Source organism: Pseudorasbora parva, chromosome 12, assembly GCF_024679245.1.
Source record: "Pseudorasbora parva isolate DD20220531a chromosome 12, ASM2467924v1, whole genome shotgun sequence".
Lineage (NCBI taxonomy): Eukaryota > Metazoa > Chordata > Actinopteri > Cypriniformes > Gobionidae > Pseudorasbora > Pseudorasbora parva.
The window spans coordinates 9,803,860-9,828,170 of record NC_090183.1 but is presented as its reverse complement, the minus strand read 5'-3'; the positions used below and the strand labels follow the sequence as shown (position 1 = coordinate 9,828,170).

The 24,311-nt window shown below is 37.1% G+C and overlaps 1 protein-coding gene across 3 annotated transcripts in view; it reads right to left on the bottom strand.

Annotated features, from left to right (window-relative positions):
• The window catches only part of myh10 (myosin, heavy chain 10, non-muscle), a 68,148-nt gene that overhangs the window by 40,995 nt on the left and 2,842 nt on the right, over positions 1–24,311 (bottom strand). For 2 of the 3 annotated variants that reach the window (XM_067459001.1, XM_067459002.1), the window contains exons 3-6: positions 17,779–17,935; positions 4,853–4,880; positions 1,210–1,312; positions 376–405 (exon numbers count right to left, since the gene is read on the bottom strand). In XM_067459001.1, the coding sequence (XP_067315102.1) occupies positions 376–405; positions 1,210–1,312; positions 4,853–4,880; positions 17,779–17,935 (318 nt within the window). The remainder of the gene's footprint in view (positions 1–375; positions 406–1,209; positions 1,313–4,852; positions 4,881–17,778; positions 17,936–24,311) is intronic. The other variant, XM_067459003.1, reaches the window with a different exon arrangement.

Genomic DNA, 24,311 nt, shown 5'->3' with positions numbered 1-24,311 from the left:
CTAAAAAAAAAAATAAGTTCACATTAAATAAAATATAAAAAAATGTTAAACTAATATTAATACAACTATATAAAACCACCTACCGTTTAATTCAAAATAAGAAATTCCGTTTTGGTTTCATTTCCGTGCATCCATAGTTAAAATCTTAAAGGTTGCATACATTCAAAACTATTTAGCAAATTACACATTGTGCTAAAGTAAACCCTTCAAACCCCTTAAACCCACTTAAAAACATAAATGTTTATTTTTATCAAGAATATCCCAGAGTGCAGAAATTTTCACTTTGGATTGGCTACATTCCATTCGTGTTTACACAGCAGGTTAGTTTTGCATGCACAAGCAGAGCAGGTATAAAAAGCTTAAAAAGGAACTTGCCTGGAGTTTGACTGCTTTAGGTGATTCTGGCTGTTTGTATATAATAAACAAATGTAATATGTTAGAAGGCATCAGGGCCACATTCTGCAAGTATCTTAGACCACGGGAAAGATCTAAGCCTTTAGTATGTTGCATATGTTTGGCCATGCGAATACAGTAAGATCAATGACTGTAGAATGTAAAACTATTCAGCAAGCTATCATACATTTATTAAGGAAATACATGTTATCAGGCCAGAAGTGCAGATTTGACAATGATTTCTTAATACAGACCCATGTGTACATACACATCAGAGCCAGCAGTTATTACTGGATGATAATCAATTCAACATTACCAGTTCATTAGAATCTACACACAACACTATTCATGACATACAAGTGCCTGTTATCCACTGTATGTTAATTTGGTTAAAATTACACTGAGCAAAAGCACCCTGATGTCATTTTAACTAATGTATCTACGATAAAATAGATTACTTTGTGAGAGCTTCAGCTGTAAATTATTACAGATAAGTTAGACTATTATAATTTGCAAAGCACTATGTATATAAATTGACATTATGAACCGCTCATGCTGATTGACTATTTGTCTAACCATCTGAAACTGACATCTTTGCCCACTGCATCGCATCCCACTTGTCAATAGTCCACCTTATAACTTACAATGACACTAAACTAAATTCACTTGTTTTTAACCTGCAAGCCTCGTTATCTTATTCTGCTCAATACTGCACCCTTCAACACATCCTTCCCTCCACACCTATACCACTGGTGGAACTCGACATGAATTTCAAAATGAGGGACTCAGCAAATGGCCGAGAGAAAAAGAACTCACTGGAATGTTGTGGTCCTTCCTTCCTTTGTGTGACGATGCAACATGAGCCAGGTACTGGATTACTTTTTTAGTATTTTCTGTCTTTCCAGCACCTGATTCTCCTCTGCAAAAGAAAATTACAATGAAAAGCAAACATCAAAACACCGCAAGAAAACACTTTTTTTTTAAGAAGCTTTTTAAAAAACAATAGATTGTAAACATATTTGTCCACATATGCATTCCACAAGCTAAAAAAGCCATCGGGCTGCATCCTGCATCTGCTAGCACTGGCGTTTGTTTTTCCAGCTGCAGTTATTTCAGCAGGACTCTGATTGAGGAGAATTTGGCCTAGTGCTGGTTCATTACACAATGGCTTTTATTAAACAAACATTAAAAGTCTTATTTAACATTATTGGAATGCATAAGATGGTGTTTTAATTACATTACCTTATAACAAAATGATACGGATACAAGACATACGGCTCACCACCAAAAGTCCGATTCAAATATTATTCTCCCTAATCTGCCCATAAATAGAAAAAATCTTTAGGAAGACAATTCAGACTTTTTTCCACAAAGGCCCTGTAAAAATATTCACTTAATACTGGTTTGATCAGCGAAATATAATAGCAAATCTCATGCAAATGGGCGAATCACACAAAAACGGCAACAAAAAAAAAGGAAATTATATTAAAGAGAAAAAAAATTAAATTAAATTTTAGGATGATTAGGTCAATATACACAGTTGTATATCTCATATTAGTTTTAATGTTGAATAATATATATATATATATATATATATATATATATATATATATATATATATATATATATATATATATATATATATATATATATATATATATATATATATATATATATATATATATATATTCACTAGGGTTGGGCATCGTTTTGATTTGAACGATTCTGATTCCGATTCCGATTCTTACTTTCGATTCCGGTTCTTTTCGATTCTCGATTCCGATTCTTTGAGCGGTGGAGTCAAAACATGTCACATCGATATTCAATGCTATTTTCAATACAACGGGGGAAAAACGCTGCATATACTGTCAATTAGATATTTTTTATATAATTTTTTTTTTGTCTGTCTTTTGAAAGTCTAGGCAATCAAACATTTCTTCTGAAGAGAAACTTTATATGATAAAGCTTTTAAGCTTTTTCTCATATATAAACATTGATCAATTACTATTAAAATTATCTCACAAATATTTGTTAACTCAATGTATTTTTTACAACGGGGTAATTGTGTTGCAATAGTTTACACACAGCACACGTAAGCTTGATTTTGAATGGTAAATTGAATAAACAAAGATACATATTACAAAAAATAGCACAAATAAATACAATAGAATAAAAGATATAAATGAAATAGACTGCTTTATTTTTTCAGGTAGGTCTAACATTCAGGTAAGAAACTGAATAAAAAAACGCAAAGTGGCTAAATAAATTTAAAATAACATTGGATAATGTTTTTGCAAAAAATTAAATAGTTTCATATAAAACCATTAAAGTTAGACAAGTTGATCAGTCAAGAGCAGTGTGATCCTTTGTCTTTTTGTAGTTTGACTTTGAATAACAAATGACTGCTGTCCCTTTAAGAACTGCTTGTTTCAGACTGTGTTTACATACTGTTCAAAATGTGCACTGAGAATTAGTTTGAGTGTATTTGACCAATAATAAGCTGGAAAAAGAAGCGAATATTTGCACTTGTATGTCGGGGGCGGCTTTATTACGGTAGGCTATGTGTGTGTGTGTGCGCTTCAGATGTGAGCTTGAAATCTGCGGGGATTCGTAGAATTATGTGCAATCCCGCGCGAAATTCAGACCGATCACACACACTAACACTAACACGCTGTCGTAAGGAAAAGTCCAGCAGAACGCGCGTCCGTCGTGTTCAGAGGTTAACCGGCTGAGTGAGAATATGCGGCTGCGTGTCAACTCGCTGACGGTCAGAGAAGGAGAGGAGAGGAGAACAGCTGGGCTGGATTGTGTAGGCTGAGCAGGCTATCGTATCTTTTCAGATATTTCAGTATCGATATTTTTGACAACACTAGTTGCACTGTGCCGACCCAGGCTTTTAAAAGTGAAATAAATCCACACTTCAGAGCCGCTTACCGGGCTTCCATGAACAAGCGGGCGCGCAAGCACCGGAAATCAGGTGGCCATGGAAACCAAAACTTGCGCGCTTGGAACCGAAGATCGGAACCGAAAATAAATTTTCTAAACGATTCCAATGGAATCGTTATTTTTTAAACGGTTCCAAGTTGGAACCGGTTCTCGATGCCCAACCCTAATATTCACTGGATCTTCATTCATTTACTTTGGACACTAATGTGTCAAACAGATGGTTGATTATTTGTAGAACAACCGATGTGTAAAACTCTCTAAAAAAAGGCAAGAACCTTAAAAGCAGAATGTCTGCTCTATTCCATACAATAAAACTGAATATGGCCCTCAAGCTCCGAAATGGTAAAAACAAAAAAGCTTCATAAAAGTAGTCCATATGACTTGTGCACTATACTCCAAAGGGCTTTTCACACTTGAAATAGTTAACCATGGGTTATTCTCATAATTTACCTGTGATAAATTCCTAGGTATTCATAAGCTAGTTTTTCACACTGTACATTCCTAAACCCTGGGTTAACGTTCATGTTTGTGGTATCAGTGATTAGATGAACGCTGCACGCAACCGGTTTACATTAAGACCCTAGCATTGCACATCATCATACTGTCGACTGTAACATCCAGTTTTTCCTGAATGGACTTTTCAGACTACAAAAGGTAAAAATGACATGCTGGAAGCTAGATACTTTACTTAATAAAGTTTTAAATATGTACATTTTTCTTACAAAACCCAATTGATTCACTTCAAAAGGCCTTTATTAAACCCCCCGGATGTATGGATGTGCATTTTTGAGCTTCAAACTCAATGCACCCCACCACTGCCATTATAAAGCTTTGAAGCATCAGGATATTTAATAACATAACTCTGATTGTGTTCATCAGAAAGAAAAAAGTTGTATACACCTAGCATAGCTTGTGGGTGGCTAAATCAATGAAAATCATTTTCATTTTTAAGTAAACTACTCCTTTAAGAGCTCTTGAGTATGTCTGCTTTTTCCCGTCTATTGGTTGTGAGATTCCTTAACCCTGCATTCCAGCTCCATGGACATATGGCTTCATGGACATCATGTCTTCACAGTGGGTGTACAGAATGAATGTGTTGCAGTGGTATCAGTAGGTCAGAAGGGGTCGACTTTGAGAGAGGATATAAAAACCTACTCTCCTACAGTTAACAAAGACATTTTATAAAGATGAGATGCTGTTTACTTATTTACAATAAGCAAAGACAATAATTCAGCCATAATGCATCAAGAGCTCGAATTTCTATGGATGAATTCTTATACACTGACTAGAAATATGTGCTGTGGGTCTGACTCATAGTGTGAGATGCTCTACATGCCGAACAGCTACGGCTACTGATATTTAATGCCAAAATGATACATGACTCATGTTTTTAGGCATGGCTGTCAATGCATGATTCTAAAAAAGCTGATTCCTTTGCAAGCATGGATTGCTTTGCAAGCAAGCAATTGATTGACGTAAACTGTTGAAAAGAGATGACCTAATGGTTACTCACGTGCAAAGAATCGATTGGTCCTCACGATCTGAAAAAAAAAGAAAGAAGAAAAATAGCTCAGCATTTTCATTTAAGTTCATCTGAGCCTTTAATTCAAATCGATGCATTTTGACATTTAAAATGGACTAAAATGGCAAAAAAACAGGTCACCAGAAAGTAATGTATCAAATACAGAAGACACAAGTGCACTGATGCAATTCTGCAAAAGAAACGATTAAACTTATTTTTAAGGTTTATTTCTTTGCACTGATACCATCAAATTTGTGTATTTACTCAACACTGCAAACAGACTACTCTTTTTTTCCCTTTTCTTTTTTTGACAGACGGAAAGTTTTAGTGAAAGAAAACAGCATTGAGGAAGACGGCTCAGTTAAAATGGAATGAGTGCCAACTGAAAATGCAGTCTTGGCCTAAAATGCAAGCCAGAAAACATCTGCGAAACACGTTATGTCACATCTTGTCTATATCCAAAGTAGGTTTCTCACCCATCTGTAAATCTCACTACATAAACAGGTTGGTCTTCAAAAGTTATGGTTTATAGGAAAATTCTGAAGCAAACAATCATTTCTAAAACCATTTCATAGTCATACTAAACCTCTGCAAGAGGAAGATAAGGGATGTCATGTGACCACTTATTTGATGGTGGGTTTAAAAGAGGCTTTGAATAGCATATATCACATTTCTAATGTGATATGGATTTTGAGTCACAAAGTCATTTTATGGATACTGATGTGGCAGCTCCAATGTGACCAGTTTTTGCGTTTCATTTCAGGCACAAACAGTTAATAGGCAACTCAGGTGTACGGCAGAGATACTTGCACGGCCATTACCCTGTGCACGAGAAAGCATGCTTTAAGTGTATTGATCTCTTTAACTTCAGCTCATATTAATCAAACACTGATGCATGTGGACTGTGAGCAATTGGGTTTTGAGTCTATTTGAGACTATGGCCAGTAGGATACACTAGGCTTAGGTCAAGCCCAATCTGGAGCAGCAGAGACAGAACAATGTGAATGAATATCCTGATCTATATCCAATGTACTACTTTAACATGATGCACTACCTGCAGCCTCCTCCTCAAACAGGACCTCTGATTCAATATGCTCATAAAGTGCATATGCAGTATTGTAGTACATATGCGGTGCAGAAGCAGCACAGGCTCATTGGCTTTCACATAACATGTTTGCAGTGTGTAACTAATCTGCGGCTGTAAAGCACAAACACAACATTAAATACTTTAAGTTATTGACACTCTAGAGTGTAATAACATGTATGAATGAGAAAATAAAGAGCGAGACCGAGAACACCGCTTCTCTCACACAGCATAAAATACAGATTTAATTTATGTTCACAGCTTATTGTGCTTGAATGGTCAAATACACACACTATGTCAAATTGGCCATCATGTGGCTTATCCGAATGTGTACCAATATATTAGTCCAAGCATTAGGTCTCAAAGCGACAGCAGCCTAATATACCTGCTTTCTTCAGTATCAATAATGCTTATCAAACAACAAAAGACTGAATAACTATTGTATCTTTAATAAGAATCAATTTAGATTTAATTCATACAGTGAAGACTATGAATATTTTTTTTTGTTATTATTGAATTTATGTAGAATTCTTTACTACATGGTAAATAAACCTAATGTACCTAAAAAAATAACTTATTTAATTTGTATCTTTGTTCTGTTGTATTTTTCCCTATTGTTTGTAACAATATAATTTTCATAAATATAAAATTAAAAATCACATGGTGAAGTAAGATTTTTGCCATATTGCCCACCTCCACAATGGATTCTCTATTCATTTGTAATACAGCATAACAACTCTCTGCACCCTTGAACACGTTTTCTGTAAACCAGTGGTGAACTAACACACACCCACCCACCCTGGGAGCTCGTCCAAGTCATCATTTGGGTGGTGTCTCAGTTCCCAAATCTGTTGCTGCAGAATTTTGCTAATGATGTAGATAAATTGCTTCAAGTCACTGTTAAACTGTTGCTCTTGCAGTATCAGATAGCTGATGAGTTCATGCCATCCTTGAAACTTCATGCATTTGTGTCTGGTGGAACTAAGAAGATAAACCTGACCAGCCCGCCTTGAATGATGGTCACAGAATGTACAATATCTATAAAGAGTTATTCCTTTCAAAAGTTAATGTAGACAGAAAGAGACTTAACTTCCAAGTATTCAATATTTTCATGTAATTAATTCATTGCCGTTTGTGCTACAAATAACAAATAACTTCAAAATTCTTGCCAGCCAAAACCACCTACAAAACCTTCAACTACTTTAGATTAGGATTTATATGCTGGTACCTACAACACGACAAGTGATAAAGGCATATTCGCATAGAAGCAAACTTCAATGACCAAAATGAAGGTGCACCTTTATTCTTATTATATTGGGAGCTTTATTAGCTTTGTTGCATGTCCCCTGATGTGAACAGACTGCAATTTTTTTTTTATCAAAGACCTTTTATTAAAATAAAATACCAGCTGTGCTTTTGAATGGCTGCTTGCATACTGATCACTGATCCATTAAAGCAGTCAGAATTATGATTTTTTTATGCATAATTTAGCATCCTCGCAGAAGACTTGTGGAAAGGATTCAAACTCTTAAAAAGTACTGAGGCTGTTTAGAGTGCCAAAACTAATTTACATCATTCTTTTACCATCGAAAGGACTGCAGTCATCTAATGAGACACAGGGGTATCTGACTAAGTCCACCTATGGGAACAGAGGATGCCTGAAGATAAAATAGTGCTGACTGCCTTCCTGTTCTGGCTGCAGGAGGTCAGGGCTGTCTGGGACGAAGAGGATCTACAGCTGGGCAGATACTCCATATGGGGTTTCCTCCACCTGGATTCAGTTTGCTCACTAAAAGTCTAACATTTGAGAACCCGCCCTAATATCAGAGACCAAATCATAAAGGAATGTGGGAGAGAATGAGAATACCAAAAAAGGAAATGCATTGGAACATTTGTTTAAAGCTAGATTGCATAAAACACAAGGACTTGATAACCCATTGTGTCATAAATCAACACGAACAGAATGTAGGATTGATCCTGTCCTTAGAAGAACTATGATAGATGTCGGGGTTCATAAGACAATGTTTCAGATAAAAAGTTCAGGGCTCAGGTTACAAGAACTGGAAGCAGTTCCCAGAATGGAAGCCTCTCAGAGACACTTCCTTCTGTGTGGTGTACATCAACCTCTGTGAATGTTCATGACACTATCTGTCTCGGATACAGACACACAGATATGGCAGCCAAGGATTCTGAAGAATGGCCTCTCCTATCAGCACAGCTGCAGAAAAGGGAAGCATATAATCAAGTGAAGAGAGGGCTCTTGACTTCTTTTCACTGCATCCTTTGTCAATGTCAAGGCCAACTCTTCTCTGAATCAAGAATGGCTGATTACAGAGATGCCAGTATAAGTATACAGGCATACTTCAGACACAGTGTAATAAGGTGTAGAAATTACAATTAAAATTCCTAAACAAGCATTCAAAATAATTAATAACCTGACATTTTTGTAATGTGTCAAGGTGTGGGTCAGCAGATCATACCTCACATACTTCCAGTTTCATTTGTTCATTGATTGGTTTCAAACATTATCAGAACTGGAAGAGTTGGTGGCATGATTCTATTCTGATCAAACACCCAATGACACACAGCTTATGTGAAGACTGGAGTAATGGTTGCTGAAAATGCAGATTTTATAAATTATACACATATAGATAGGTCGAACCAATTATCAGACTAGTTAGAGCTAGTTAATATCTTGTACTTGTCCTGCCCAAACCTCCACACAAAATGCTATGAGCTTCAACACCAAGTTCTTACTCCGCACCCCCTCAGCTGGCCCATCCTACCCCACCCCCTTCTACTGGATTAACCTACAACAGGACACATTCCTCACATACCAAACCACATCGCTGCCAGACACCAGAGAGTGGACACAGACACAAAGAAAAAAACCTCCCAATGCTAGGGTTACAGTCCTTTTTACCTCAGTAACATGGGACACACAAACATTCATTAAACTTTATGTATGGTCACATACACACTGTAAAAATTCCAGGAGTGACAACCGCATTTAAAAGCATAAATTATCGCTCTGTGTGTGTACAGAACACGACTCACTCCAGAATCTGCGATGATTGACACTGTGGTAACCATAGCAACGCTCTGGCCTCACGTGTTTCGTATTCACTATTCTGAAAAAATAACAAAAAACATTACAGCGATAAAAGACTCATGTTTAACAATTTTAACTAAAACAGTCAACGGGGGCGTCGTGTTTTGTTTAAAGGCTGCTTCACAGAGCTTGCTCTTGCAGTGCTGCCATATCCACTTATTAAAAGCGTATTTGGACTTGTTGTTTAAGCTTGGCTCATACAGCGATCGAGTTTATGGAGTTATTAAAGTGAGCTTGTTCGCCGATTTGCTTGCAAGATCTGGCAACACAAATACGTCAGGCATTTAAATGTGCATCAGAGAAGGATCTCTCATTAATTTGGTTGTAGAATGCAACTGTCGCTCCCATAAAATACTGAACTGTGTGTGCACAGAACGGATTAAGCACTAAAAAGTGAAGTGACAACCAAATTTAGCTACAGTGTGTATGTGGCCTATGTGTGCCAGGGCTTGTAAAACTGAGCTGCTGGACACAAAACACACTGAGCTCCTCTCTTCACAACTGGTTTTAAACAACTACGATTTATTGCTAAATATTAAGGCAGCCCTGAAATATGGCACCGTTTTGGGGAAAAGCACAAAGTATGGAAAAAATTATCATGCACAATTTTGCTTGCATAGAAGTGAACATCTTAAAACACTATTCTGGAGCAATTGCAGTTCACTAAACAGGCAATTCAAAACAAACAAAACATAGTGTGCCTGTTTGTGCTTATGATATGGGTTCAATACATAGTCCACAATGCTCACTGTGCCTCCAATCAAACCATAAAATACATCAAGCGCAGGCTGGAAGAAATGACAGCAGAGATGAAAACAAACTGTAATACTGAACGCCAAAAGGGCTGCAGATATTTTCCTCTAGAGCAGCATACGGGTTGGAAAATATTTTAATAATTCATCAATTTACAATACGTGGTGATGATTGTCAGTGCCGCTGCTCCCACCATGCGCTGCGCTTACGGCACCAAGTGCTGAGGGGGGCACCACGAGAATTTTCTCTTAGCACCCCCGGTCAACAAATACGTGAACGCGGCACCCGCGGGCATCATAAAGTAATGATGCGTAGGTCATCGAGACGGCAAGCGGCGGTACTGATGATGGTTCTAAATTTGAATTTGAAATGAGTGTTTACAAACTGATCAGACAATCAAGTCTGTTTTATCCCTAATGGTGATGATGCAACGAGACAGTAAAGTGCAAAGTAAACAAAGCCTGTCAGAAGGACTTCTCTGGAAGAGAACACAAAACTGAACAAAAATAGACAGAAGGTCTGGCACTCTAAGCCTGAATGACTAAAATGAGTATCTGGCCTAATGCAATGGAAAATCGTCTTCAGTGAACATTATTGACTTATGAGTAGGCTATATGGCAAAAATATACCATTATTTTTTTCCAGGAAGGAAGATACACAATCTTATCAGGATTCTTCTTCATGTTTTTTTTTTCAAAGGGGTCCTATTATGTTTTTTTTCACTTTAGTTAGTGTGTAATGTTGCCGTTTAAGCACCCACACATTCAGTAAAAGCTCCCTCTGACATACAAGTGCTAAAATTAGCTCCTTTTCCCAGCTTATTAAACGATTAAACACACTCAAAAATACACCTGACTGAATAACTTGTCTAACTTTAATGGATTAATGTGCATTTCTTTTCTTTTTTTACAATGAAGATTTATCCAATGTCATTTTAAATGTGATTACTTTGTTTTATTTATTTATTTTCTTGCCTGAATACTACTGTTAGACCAACCTGAAAATATTTATTCAATTGTATTTATTTGTGCTATTGTCAGTAATTTGTGGATTTGTTCTTATTTTATTACAGTTTACTTGTCTTTGTAAATTCAGTTCACCCTTTGAAATCAAGCTTCCTCCTGCTGTGTGTAAGCTATTGCAACAAAATTACCCTATTATAAAAAACATGCATTGAGTTAGCAAATATTTGTAAGATAATTGTAATGGTAATTAATCACTGTTTAAATATGAAAAATCAGATATTATATAAAGTGATCTCTAAAGAAGAGATTTTTGATTGCATAGACTTTTAATAGATGGAAAAAATAGAAATAATATTAAAATATCTATTGACAGAACATGCAGAATTTTTCCCTAGTGGTATAGAAAATGGTATTGAATATCGATACTTTTCCAGGTATTGTATGAAAGTTAGAAATTCCAGTATCGTGACAACACTAATAGGTATACCTCAGTATTTTATCAAATTGCAAAAGTGGAATAATCGAACAAAGCCTACTGATAAATCAGTGAAATAATTGACGATTATTTTATTAAAAGGTCCCGTTCTTTGCGTGTTTTCGAAGCTTTGATTATGTTTACAGTGTGCAATGTAACATGAGTTCATGTTTTGCGTGTAAAAAAAACAACACACATTTGTGTGTATTTTACACACATTTTACTTATCTTACAGCGCAGTTTTCTCTGTCCTAAAAACGGCCTGATGATTTCCTTGTTCTATGAAGTCCCTCCTTCAGAAACACGTAACGAGTTCTGATTGGGCCAGCGCTTCCCGTGTTGTGATTGGACAGCAGCTTAGCGCACTTTGCCTGGAAAGGTCCCGCCTCTTACCATAACGGGGAGATGCAAGCGCTGAATGTGCGCTCTTCTCCACGTGGGAGAGCAACAAGACCACGCCCCCTATTTTGCGTGTTCTTATGGGCGGAGGGTTAGTCAACAAACGGTTCTAGTGACGTCATTACATCCCTGCACTTCCTGCTGTATCCAAACCGGCCGTTCGCTGTAGGCTTTGAAAGGGAACTTCTGTTAAATAAAATATCTCGCTTGGCATTGAACTTTGAGCTTTATCATTTTACAGGTATTATTTATGCTCCAACAGCAACATTTCACACTAACTAAAGTTTGAAAGATGGAATCGCGAAGAACGGGACTTAATTTTTTCAATATTTGTCAGTTTAACTGTTGCATCCCTATTTGTGCCATTTTGTCTTCATGTATGAAATTCTGTCACAGAAACCAAAATCATTCTCCTCACAAGAACTCTAGTCTTACTTAATTTTATGCAGAAGTGAAAGGAGAGAGGAGAGTGGGAAAAAAAAAAGTTATATTGAACAAGCGCAATAAGGCACAAAAATAGGGCTGCAACAACTAAATCGATAATAATCGATAATGCAAATCATTGACAACAATTCTCATTATCGATTAGTGTACAGAAAACATCCACCAGCAATGCCAAATTACAGCACTGAATAACACATTTCTATGGACAAAATACATCTAAAAATAGTGGAGTGGAAACAGAGTGGGCTGCTGCAGGAAAGGTACGTGATCCAAGCTGCCCAAAACATAAGAATTCAAAATAATCGTTAGTTGCAGCCCTACACAAAAATAATCTGGTCTGGGTGAATTGTTTGAATGAACTGCAGTACAAAAGAGCCAAGCAACAAGAGTGCAACGATAAGCATTTGCAACAGCATAAACAGCCCATCTGCTGCAATTGCTGTCCACAGGAATTTAGCATGTAGCTGTTTGAAGTGACGAGCCCCTCAGTTACACACAGAGAAATATGACTCACTAGCTACTCAGCGAGCCAGATATGGCCTGATCAGAGGTGACAATGACTATTAAGCATATTACACAGAACACCACCATCATGTTTGCATGTCATTTCAAAGGCCTGTAGACTACACATACTCCAATTAAGCAAATACTGTAAAAATGCAGTCATAACTATTCTACTGTTCAGCCTCAAACTACTAAAAAAACAACAACAAAAAAACACCTCAAAAGGTCAATGCTGTCTGACACAAACAACCCTGGAGCTTCAAGCTATGTGGATGTCCAAAAAATTACTTAACCAAGGCATTATTTATACATGAAGTAAATGATATTCAGTACAGTGCGGCCTTCTATATGGGATTAGGTTCTAAAAGTACTGAACATAAACCATAAGCCTAAACAAAAAAGTATCAAACGAACATATGAAATGAGACAAAAACGCTTTAAAGTCCAAACTTAAGATGCAGTAGCTATATTTTTTCCTGTTTTAAAGGGTGTTACACTATAGTTCAGTGATTTTGACACAAATGTCAAAAATGAAATTTACTTTTCCAAGTCCAGAAACTTGGAAAGTATAGTTATAATTAGTAACATTGATATACAGACATATTTTGAAAAAATATGTACTTTGGTCTTTTTCTGAGCAGCTTCCTCTCAAAACTAAATGTTTTAGGTGGAGCTTAGTCTGAATGTAACTATATTGTTAACTCAAACAACAAGATTTTAAAAGGATGAAAAAAAATCCAGATGCTGCATTAGAAGGTAAAGTAATATTTATGTATCCTCTACAGGACTGCTTAGTTACCCTGTCTGAGATGTACTGAAGAAAGCACAGCTGATCTAAAACAGGTACAAAAATGTTTGAGCTCTCTTCGGAATGTCTTTGAAACAAAGAGTCTCTGGTCACCATAATCTACCCAAGATCTTTATGTTGCAGTGGGCTCAGAACAGAAGAGATCATTCTACAACCACCTGGAGTTCAAAAGGACAGTCATGAAACACATTACTGCTCATTACACATGTATTGGTACCAGGTGGGTCAAAAACTCCCAAACTCCCCTGAACAGTAACAGCACACAACCCATTCCATCCAATCATAACAGATAAGTTGGCATGCTCAACATCTCTTAGCACAATTGAAATTAAAGTGTGCCTCCGCACTGGGTAAATGTGGTTGTGAGATTGCATTTTCAAAGGTTGTAATTATGTTTCAAACAAACATAACTTTCCAGACAGTGACCATGTTTAGATTTCATAGCTTCCATATGCCTTGAGAGACGGGTGCCACTGACATTCCTGCGCTCCAGTAGCTGTACTGACTGGGCCTTTTCCAAAATTGTTATTGTGTAAGTGAAGATCAGCACTTACAGAGTTTTTTTTTTTTTTTTTTTTAGTTGTTATAATTAGCTCTTTGTAACCAAGTTCAGTAAATAGCCAGCGAGGGGGATTACGGCTGGTTTCTGTCCGACTAATCATAGACAGATGAATGGATGTGTGGTTGTGTCCAGAAACATTATAAAAAGTAGCTTTGTATGAGCCAAGTCTTATTTAACCTTTAAAGCTGCATGTCAGAAAATATTCTCCTCATACCCAACTATAAATAGACCATTAAATTACCTCACCTATCTATCAGGTAGTACATTCATTTTTAATGCTGTAAACTATACAGGGAACCCTGTCTGTTGGTACATTACAAAACATTAAAAGGTTAAAGTTAACGGTTCAAATTCAACTACAATTAATTTTTAGATATAATGACCAGCACTCAAATAAAAAAGAGAGATATACATTACAAATATTTAAACTGCACAAAAGGAATGAATATGTTTCTACTCCAATTCGACTGTGGCTGTCATAAAAATGTCTTACCACGATACAGCACATGGAAGAAGCATGGACCAAAGTGAAGATAAAAATGTAACAAAACAAGTAGATAATTCTAGAAGATGAAAGGAACCATCAAATAAGGGGAACAACCAAAACAATAACCGACAGAAAAAACTTTGATCAAATCATGAACAGTTTTGATGCTCTGATAAAAGAGTGTAAAAGAGTGTTTTTCCAGCCATAAATGTGATTAAAACCACAAGTACACTTGGACAAAAATGGAATGGAGCTATGACAGAGGAAATATCTCAGAGGAAAAATAAACAACTCGGTTCCACTGCCGTAATCCATGTAGATCTAAGGACACAGGCGCGCTCAGCATTGTTGGGGGTTTTTCCTCCAGAGGCAGACACCAGGGTCCATGTGTCCCGGCCACAGTTGACCCAGCACGTCACAGTACGTACTGCCCCCCCAAACATTGCCACACAAAGGCGACATTATACCCCACAATGCAGGTCAGCCTCTCCTTCTCAGCCTGGGACGGCTCTTGTTCCCTGGCCTCTGACAGATCAGGACAACTGGTCTGTCCTTCTATGCAAGAGAGACAGCTTTGGTGGAGAATTCAGCATTGCATTCATGCCAAACACTTCTCTATTTCCTGGATGAACTGCTGCGACGAGTCCAAGTTTGGATGATTGTTCACTACTAAAAAAATAAATTCACCAATGTAAGATCTCATAAAATGAATTAAATGTAATGTATATGAGATTTGTTTGTATGTGTGTCATGTACCTTGAAGTGCAATTATGGTTTGCATACATTTACACTATAATGTTCAAAAGATTGGGGTCAGTAATGTGTTTGTTAAAGGGGTGGTTGCATGCAATTTCACTTTTTTAACTTTAGTTAGTGTGTAATGTTGTTGCTTGAACATGAACAGTATCTGCGAAGTAACAGAGCTGAAAGTTCAATGCAAACAGAGATATTGTGTATTAAAGTTACAGCAGTTTATTGCCTACAGAAACGTCTGGTTTGGACTACAAGGAGCTTCTTCCCAGGTTGGTGACATCATAAACCCTTGCTATTCACCGCAGATGTGACTTCTGCCCGTAATGGTAAGGGGCGTGGCGTTTTCGGACAACCTGTGCTTGGCACTTAAAATTAAAATAAATATATATGAAACTACATGGCCATCTAACCAATCTACGACCATTTCGTATTTCGGAGGGATGAGCTTCATTGAAGCAGGAAGCAAACAACCCGTTCAAATTACAGTGATGTGGATTAAAGATAAAATATAAGAAAAATATGGCATTTAAATAAAAATAAATATTAATAACGCGTTATACTGTGCCCCATAAACACAATCAAGCCTAAAAAATAAAAAAACACGGAGCCACCCCTTTAAACAATACTTTTTTTTCTGCAACACCAGAGTCAATTAATCAAAAGTGTCAGTAAAGACTTTTTTACATTGTTACAAACTGTTTTTTACATTGATGATAATAAGAAATGTTTCTGGAGCAGCAAATCAGCATATTATAATGATTTCTGATGGATCATGTGCCACCGAAGACTGGAGTAATGCTGCTGAAAATTCAGCTTTCCCATCAAAGGAAAAAATCATAGGGGTGGGAAAAAATATCAATAGGGGAACATATCGTTGTCTTCCTCTGTGCAATACATGAATGAGGGAAACGTGAACATAAGTTAACTAGCCTAAGAAAAAGTATTTATTGAGATGGCAGACAGCAGCGCGAGTAAAATAATAGATGACCCAGTATGTTTAAGTGTAAAGTCCAGAAAACCTGCACTTTTCACAGGTTTTTATTTAGTTTTTATAGTTAGACGCATAATTACTGGAGTGTCTAGAAATATATTGATTATCGCAGAATTGCTGTAGTGATATTATCGGTATCGTGAGCCATGCACCATATTGTGTACCTGTTATTCCCACCCCTATAGTTGAAAACAGTAGTTATTTTAAATTTGAATAATATGTCACAATATTACTGTTTTTCTGTATTTTTGATCAAATAAATACAGCCTTGGAGAGCATAAAGACTTATTTTGAAAAAAAAAAAAATATCATACTGACCCCAAACTTTTGAATAGTAGTGCAAGTGCATGTATCATTATTAATACATATAAAAGTAATTTGCAATCACAAACGCTATATAAATATACTGTGGAAGTGCCGGATTGGTACAACCTACAAACAATCCGAAACCCAATTACGTAATACAGCCAGATTTATCTTAATAAAAAATGCAGACTGTTTGATTCGCTGTGCATTGATTGTATAAACTCCACTAAACACCTCTTAAATACAGTGAAAATTAAATTGAGAGTTAAAAGATTAAATTGATTCAGTTGTAATGGAACACAAAAACATCTCTGCCAAACAGCATCTTAATCTGTGACACAGTTGCCCTCTCCAATATCCAACTGGCCTAGATTTACTTAGAGATGACTTAAAGATTATGACAGGGGTGGAAAAAAATGATGCTTGACCAAATGACAGAATTACATCCCCTAATCTTGCCTTGCACAATCAGCCACAACGATCTGCTTCATTGAGTAGCGAACCAGTATGAAAACACACACAAGAAGCGGTCTGAAAAGGCTCAAATTGTAAGAAGAGGAGCGATGGAGCTTACTTTGTATGATCTCCTGCTGTGAAGGACTGAGGCTTAGTATTCACAGCCAATGACATATGATAAAAACAGAATGCTGTATTCAAAAGCTTGACTCACTAAAACTTCTGGAGTATTTAGTAACTTTGTAGTTTAACAGTGACCGATAGAGAAGTTTTCAATATGCATTACCTTACACTTCTCACTCTAATATGCATAGACCCACAGCTGAGACAAGAAAAGCTCAATCCCACTGCAGTGAAATATGAAAAAAATCCAGCCATTTTTTATTTCCATTCTCTGGGCTTTTCTGAGAACATCACATGTGGCAGAGAAAATGTATTTATCTCTTGGGGTGGAAAAACAAAATTGAAATATAATAGATAGCATTGGAAAGTGACCATTCCATTTGTGCTATGTCACATAATACAATGAAACACAAAGCACAGCCAACAACATTAAAGGTTGGCTAAAACTGCTAGTAATTTCATATTCTGCTTCATGGTTAAGGAAATCTTGAACTGATTAAAATGACATCTGGTGGTCTTAGCTCCATCTAGCAGCAAGTGCTGAACAAAGATTTAGTAAACACAACATACTTTATTTTTCCTGCAAAACCCTCAGTGAAAATCCATAATTCTTGAGCTAGAAGTGTTATTCAGGCTTAACATGATGAACTGACTGAGTTCATCAGAAGGAATATTTTTGATATTTATGGTCTTACCTTGAAGCATGCATCTGTAGGCCGATTCAGAAATGGCGTAGATATGAGGTGGCATCTCATGCCTCTTCTTACCCCTGTACATCTCGATGATGTTCTCAGAGTATATGGGGAGGTTTTTGTATGGATTTATGACCACACAGAAGAGTCCTGAGTATGTCTGCACAGATAAAAGAACACAATCAAAAGGTGGAAAAAATGTAATACTTAGCCTTATTGCTAAATTTAACCATCATAGAGTGAAAGTTTTTCATTTGCACAATTTCTTGCCAATTTACACATTAAAGGGTTAGTTCAACCAAAAATGACATGTCTGTCATTAATTACTTACCCCCATGTCGTTCCAAACCCATAAGATCTTCAAACACAAATTAAGATATTTAAGAAATCCGATAGCTCTCACACAAATATATATAAAAGAACATTTTGTTAAATAAACCTAAAAAAATACCTGCCTAGAGTGCATTTACATGCACGTTCCCTAAGCCGATTGTGCCACACACCGGACCGCATCTCAGCTCTCACACCTGACGCGCACATTATATACACGCATTTTGAATCGATTTCTGACAGATGAGCTGCACGATGAGTGTATCTTGTAGCACAGTGTGAAATCAGAATTCGCATTGACGATTTGAGGGAAATATAATATAAATTTAATATAAAACATTGAAACGGCACTCTGTGGCACGGCAGGAATTTAAACTTCCTGAGTCACCGTGGACAGGCACCGAATGCCGCCACCGATGTGTGTACACTCTAGCCTGAATGCCAGCCGAATTTAGCCCCGCCCACAATTTTTTTAGGTCGGGCAGTTCGGTCTGGCCTTGCTCCACAGAGGAGTAATTATCCCCGAACAGAAACTGTTCGGACCAATGAAATCATCAGGGCGGGCTTTAGACGATGATGGACAGATGATCAACAGTAACGTAATCATGCACGTCATCAAAGGGGCTTGGATTATATTTTTCCGAATCCTAAATGGAGAGCTTGTTTGTATATGCATTCACCTTCACAATTTCTCTCAGAAATGATGATCATGTTGGGTAGCTTTTCAGTTCCATTTTTTTGTCTTAAGATGCACACCAGTAATGTTTTTTTTTTCTTTCTAAAAGGCACATTTCTAAAAGCTACTTAAACACCTTAATTTAGCTAAAGCCTAATCTTGCCTTAATCTAAGGCATAATTATATTTTAAAACTTGACCAAACAAAAACAGAACCAGGTTGACTAACTGTGATAAAACCACAACGTAAATTTGACAGGATTAAGACTAATACATTTAAAGATAGCTGGCTTTAGTGTTACAACTAACACTAAATGATGTAACCAAAACGTATTTTTATCTATGAAAAAGCATTATGCATTCACAACACAGCAACTGTTTCTGTTAAAGTTGACAATCGAGATACATTTTTAAATGAATCAGTCCTGACCGATATAATAGACAGTTAACAGACAGTGAAGTTCTCTACCCCACAAAATGTGTTTAATTTGTATAATCATCAGGGGATTTATAGAATAATTGTGAATTATCATAGTTTTTTAGTCGTTTCATACAACCAGTTTCTGTTAATCTTTAATCTATATTTTGGAAAACCATCCATTGATGCTAAGGATCTGAAGGCACTGAAGCTGGGAGTGTTAAGAAACATGCTAGTCTGTGCAGAGAGCATCAGCCTCATGTCTCATCCACACCCCATACACATTAATACACCACTCACTATCTTCAGAAACATGGCTGATCATGCAGGACACTCCACTGCTTTACAATAACAACAATGGGTTGACGAATGGACATTGGAATGAACTTATCAAGTTTATTTAAGAAAGTTTCCGATTAAATGTAAATAGATGTGGTAAGTGATCACCACAACGGTTAGAATCCACTTAATAAGAAAGTCACATTAAGTGTATATGAAACTCAACAATGGTATTTTCTTTGATAAATGCTGGCATGCTTTCACTGCCAGTGCAGCTGTCCTGCAGTGAGCAGGCGCTTCATTACTGAAGACATTTACAAGTTTTATTCAGGCTGTTCCACATACGAGACTATAACTGAGATCAACTTGTGTTTGTTTGAATGTTTTTGGCCACTGCTGGGTGATCCAGACACGTGAAGGGGCTAGTCAGGGGAAAAGTAATCCCTGTCTGCTAAAGTCTCTTTCTATTGGCTGAGGTTGTGTTAAGAATGGGCATATATGGGTGTGGAGGAGTAACGGGGGAGACAGATCTGTCTACATCCCACTCCCAACTCCTAACTAGACAAAGCCATCCTGCCAAACTAGATCTCAGGCAAGAACAATAGACTTGGGACTCAAGAGACTTGTGGCTGGAAAGTTGTTTCTCTTTAGCATCATTATCCCATGTTTGTCAGGCCATATGTGAGATGTGCACAACTGCAATCATAAACAGTTTAAAGTACCTGTAAAGGCAATCCTTGTTTCTAAACACATTATAAAGGTTAGAAATGTCTTGCTGAAACATGTTACAAAGACTGTGAACTGAGTAGTAGTGAATTGGGAAGTTAGACCGTTAACCAGTTTTTCACCATTGCTGTGTTTTTTGGCAGTGGACACACCCCCAGCACTTGAGAGCTTTTTTTCATCTTCAAGATTTTGATCAATTTATTTACAAGGCAGATTTTGTTATGCTTCACATTTGGCTGGGTGGTTAATACATAGCTTGTGGTGTGACAAACTCAGAACAAGTTTGGGGGGGGGGGGGGGGGGGGGGGTGAAATGCAGTTTCATGCATACTGAGCTTTTTACACTGTTAAAGACTTGGATTCCCATCCTAAATAGACAGTTTCAAAAAATAATGTTGGACGTTTGATGGAGTATTTCTGTGTCAAAAATACTCCTTCCGGTTTCTCACAAGTTTCAGAGAGTTTTTTTTGAGTATGGCTCGGCTTGACGTTAATAAGAACGGAAGGTCCTTGTATGGGCCGTACAGGCTCTTCTCCCGGTAGGTGCGCGCGCGCGTGACTAGAGCGAGAGAGGAAATGCACGCCCATAAACACTCTCAGCTGCAGATCCAGTCGTCCGTGAACACTTATGTCGTGCGCCGCGCTCCACTTTATTCCTATGGGTGACATCAAGCGACAGCGCTGCATTTGAACCGATTTGAACGCAGAAATGACGGGAAGCTTCACAACATCGCTTCAGTCGCGTCTCAAAGTGGATTTCCACGCCGCTGCTGTCACAGGACTTCACCAAATCATACCAAAGAAGTGTGTTTTTGACGGAGAGGTCCCAGCGATAAAGGTTCACGGTTGGTGAGTAAAACTGCTTCAAATGTCTGTGCTGTTGGCTATCGTCGCATGTGTAAACATCAGTAAACGACACGATCGCGTGCTTCGTCATTCAAATGCGCTAACGGACTCCATTGCTGTTCTATTTATAACGTTACACTAGTCTGATGTGCAAAACCGTTTTGCTTGCTACTGCTAAGGTTTAGTCGCATACAATAGTTCATAAACCGAATCATGTCCTCATAAACTGCAAAAAAAACAAGCGCAAATGTTTACAGGCCACTAAATACAGTACATACCACAGAGACGCTTTTGCTGTTTCTCCTGTTCAATTTATTTCAGCCTCAGATTTGATTCTGAATCATATCTGTATAAGCTGAAATAGCCATGAGTTTCTCCACGCTTGAGGACGTCACCGCTTTGTTCGCGATCGTCATTCTTTAGCTCCGCCCAAACGATATGCTTCCAGGCACTCGTTTTTTTCCGGAAAGACTCGGTACAGCCTATATTTCTTTTATAAATATAAAAAAACTAAAGACTTTTCGGAGATATGAAGGATGCAGTACTACTCTATAGGTACTCAAGATTGACATGAGATTGACTGAAACTGAGTGCCCCCCCCCCCCCCTAATTTGGACTTGACTTTGAACCTTTAACGCACTATTACAGCATCCGTTATGAATCCTCAAAGCTTGTCCAACAAAAACTGTGTCACTATCGTTATTTAGCCTACTTATTTGTTAAATATCCGTCACTTAATTGAAATGCTTAACTGGCATATATGCCAAAGAAATGCATTTGATCTGAAATTTAAACCAGCCTAATCAGAAAGAACTCCCTTAAAACTAACTATATGTTCAGACAACCTATGGACTAAATCCCAGCATGATAAAAAAAAGTTACACTTTGCATTTTAATAATGCAATTTTACATTTAATAATGCAATGTTTAATAATAATGTTACGGTTTGCTTTTTTTCCCACTGATGTCCCGATTCGATCTCAAGGATCAGTATCGGGGCTGACTGAACCATTTTTAAACTGATTAGTATCAGCTATCCTATCCTATCCCCTATCCTTTACTTTCACGTCAGCTGACTGACATACAGGTGCCGTGCAGTAGATGGCACATATGTTTGAGGTTCTTTTTTAACATATTTGATGCACAATTTTTTAACAAATCACTCAATAGTTATTTATTTACTGTTTATTTTCATCTGTCGTCAGACTGTCTTAAACGTCATATGCGTCTTGCTTCAGACTTGACTGACAGACTGGCAATCTGACACTGCAAGCTTTGTGCTTTCTAACCTTCAGTTCACTTTTTTTCATTTTTGTTAAAACTATTCTTCTTTCTGTACATATAAAATACAATTAGTCCCATATTCATAATTATGACCATACAGTGCGTGCAATGTCTTCCTCTGTAACTGATGTTTACATCTGCCAGTGTCTATACAGTGTGTATACATTTAATTATTGTAGTAACTGTTATATTAGAATTACTCCATAGTGATCCTTTTTTATTTTTTTACATTTGAGCCCTACCCCTGAGAAACTCTCTGCACAATCCTATATACATTATAGGGCTGGAAGATATGGCCAATAAGGCATGAACATCTCTGTATTAAAAAAAAAAAAAAAAAAAAAACCTTTTTTAATGTTATTTCACATCCAGCCAAATGATGATGTCTTGCAAACAATGCTGAAGGCTATGAAAACAAATATAGTGAAAGTAATGTAGGCCGTGTGCAAAAAAGGGGGTTAAAATCACATTACAATCTAAAAACTAGAATAATTATTTTATTTTTAAATTCACTTAACTAAAAATGAAAATAAAAGATCAGACTCATTATATTAGCATACTAATATACTTCAGAGGTATTCAACTTCCATGGGAATTGAAAATGCTTGCGCCAGTGGACATAATGCACACTGTTTACACTGTGCTGATGCTTGCAACTTGAAACAGACATAAAATACAGCAGATTGTGGTCATTTAGAAATAAGATTGTGTGGGTGTTTGAATCAAGATCATGATATTTTACCGATTAATCGTCCAGCTCTAGATTACAGAAGACATTTTTTTTTTTTATTAAACATAAGTATGACTTTAAGGAACTAGAAAACATTGGTTTTGAACAACCTATAGAGAAAAATCAACTAATTTGCCTGTCATCATCGACCATCATGCTATTCAAGAACAGAGGGCGTGGGAAGGCAGAGAGGAACGCAGTAACTGCAAGGCTCTGCCCACACAGCAGATATGAGTGCACATACCACACACCAGCCTGAGGTCTGGTCACCATCTCCCCACACACACACACACGCACGCGCGAAAAGAATACAATAGATAACCTTTAAAGGCACATTATGTAAGTTTCGCCACTAGAGGTCACTTATTCAAAACAAAAACAAAGGTGTAGCTTGAATGAGTTTGGAAATATTAGAGTTGTCATCAACCTTATCAACATTCTATGTTGCAATTTTTATTATATGCTTCTAAGCCACAGCTGACCACTGCAGCTCCTTTGGTTTTGTTGGAGTTTTTTTTTTTGTTGTTATGTTTAACATTCACCTCCTCCTTCCCTGAACTTGAACTTTGTTAGTTATATTTTGAACACTTAAATTCGCATTATTTCATTCTGATGAAATATGAAAATGAATTACTACTCAAATATGTCACTTTATTTGATGAACTAAAATTGTTGGCTAAAAATACTTGAGTGTGTTGAAACTTGAAAGTTGTTAAAACGTAGAACCCGGAAGCGCTGCACTGTGTTTACAACGTGAACAGTGTAGGAGACTGACAGAGAAGAAAAGAAATTGTTAAATAAAGTTGTTATTTTTGAGGGGGTTTTGCACACAAATTATTCTCGTCACTTTATAACATTAAGATAGAACCACTGGAAACACATGGACTATTTTAACAATGTGGGACTTGAAAATGGTAATAACGTTGCAGTCTATGTGAGGTCAGAAAGCTCTTGGATTTCATCAAAAATATCTTCATTTGTGTTCTGAAGATGAACGAAGTCTTACGGGTTTGGAATGACATGAGGGTGATCAATTAATGAGAGAATTTTTATTTTTGGGTGAACGAACCCTTTAAACGGTAAGTATAATGTACCTGCATTGTTTTTCATTCCGCTATTTTCAGTCAATCTCGTGAGCCAAGCGTATATCAGACCTCTAGTCAACAGTAATAAGGAAATTTGAGGAATGCTGAGGTATGCAGAGGTTATCAACAGTCAGTCTGACATCTTGTCATCTCGCAGATATTAC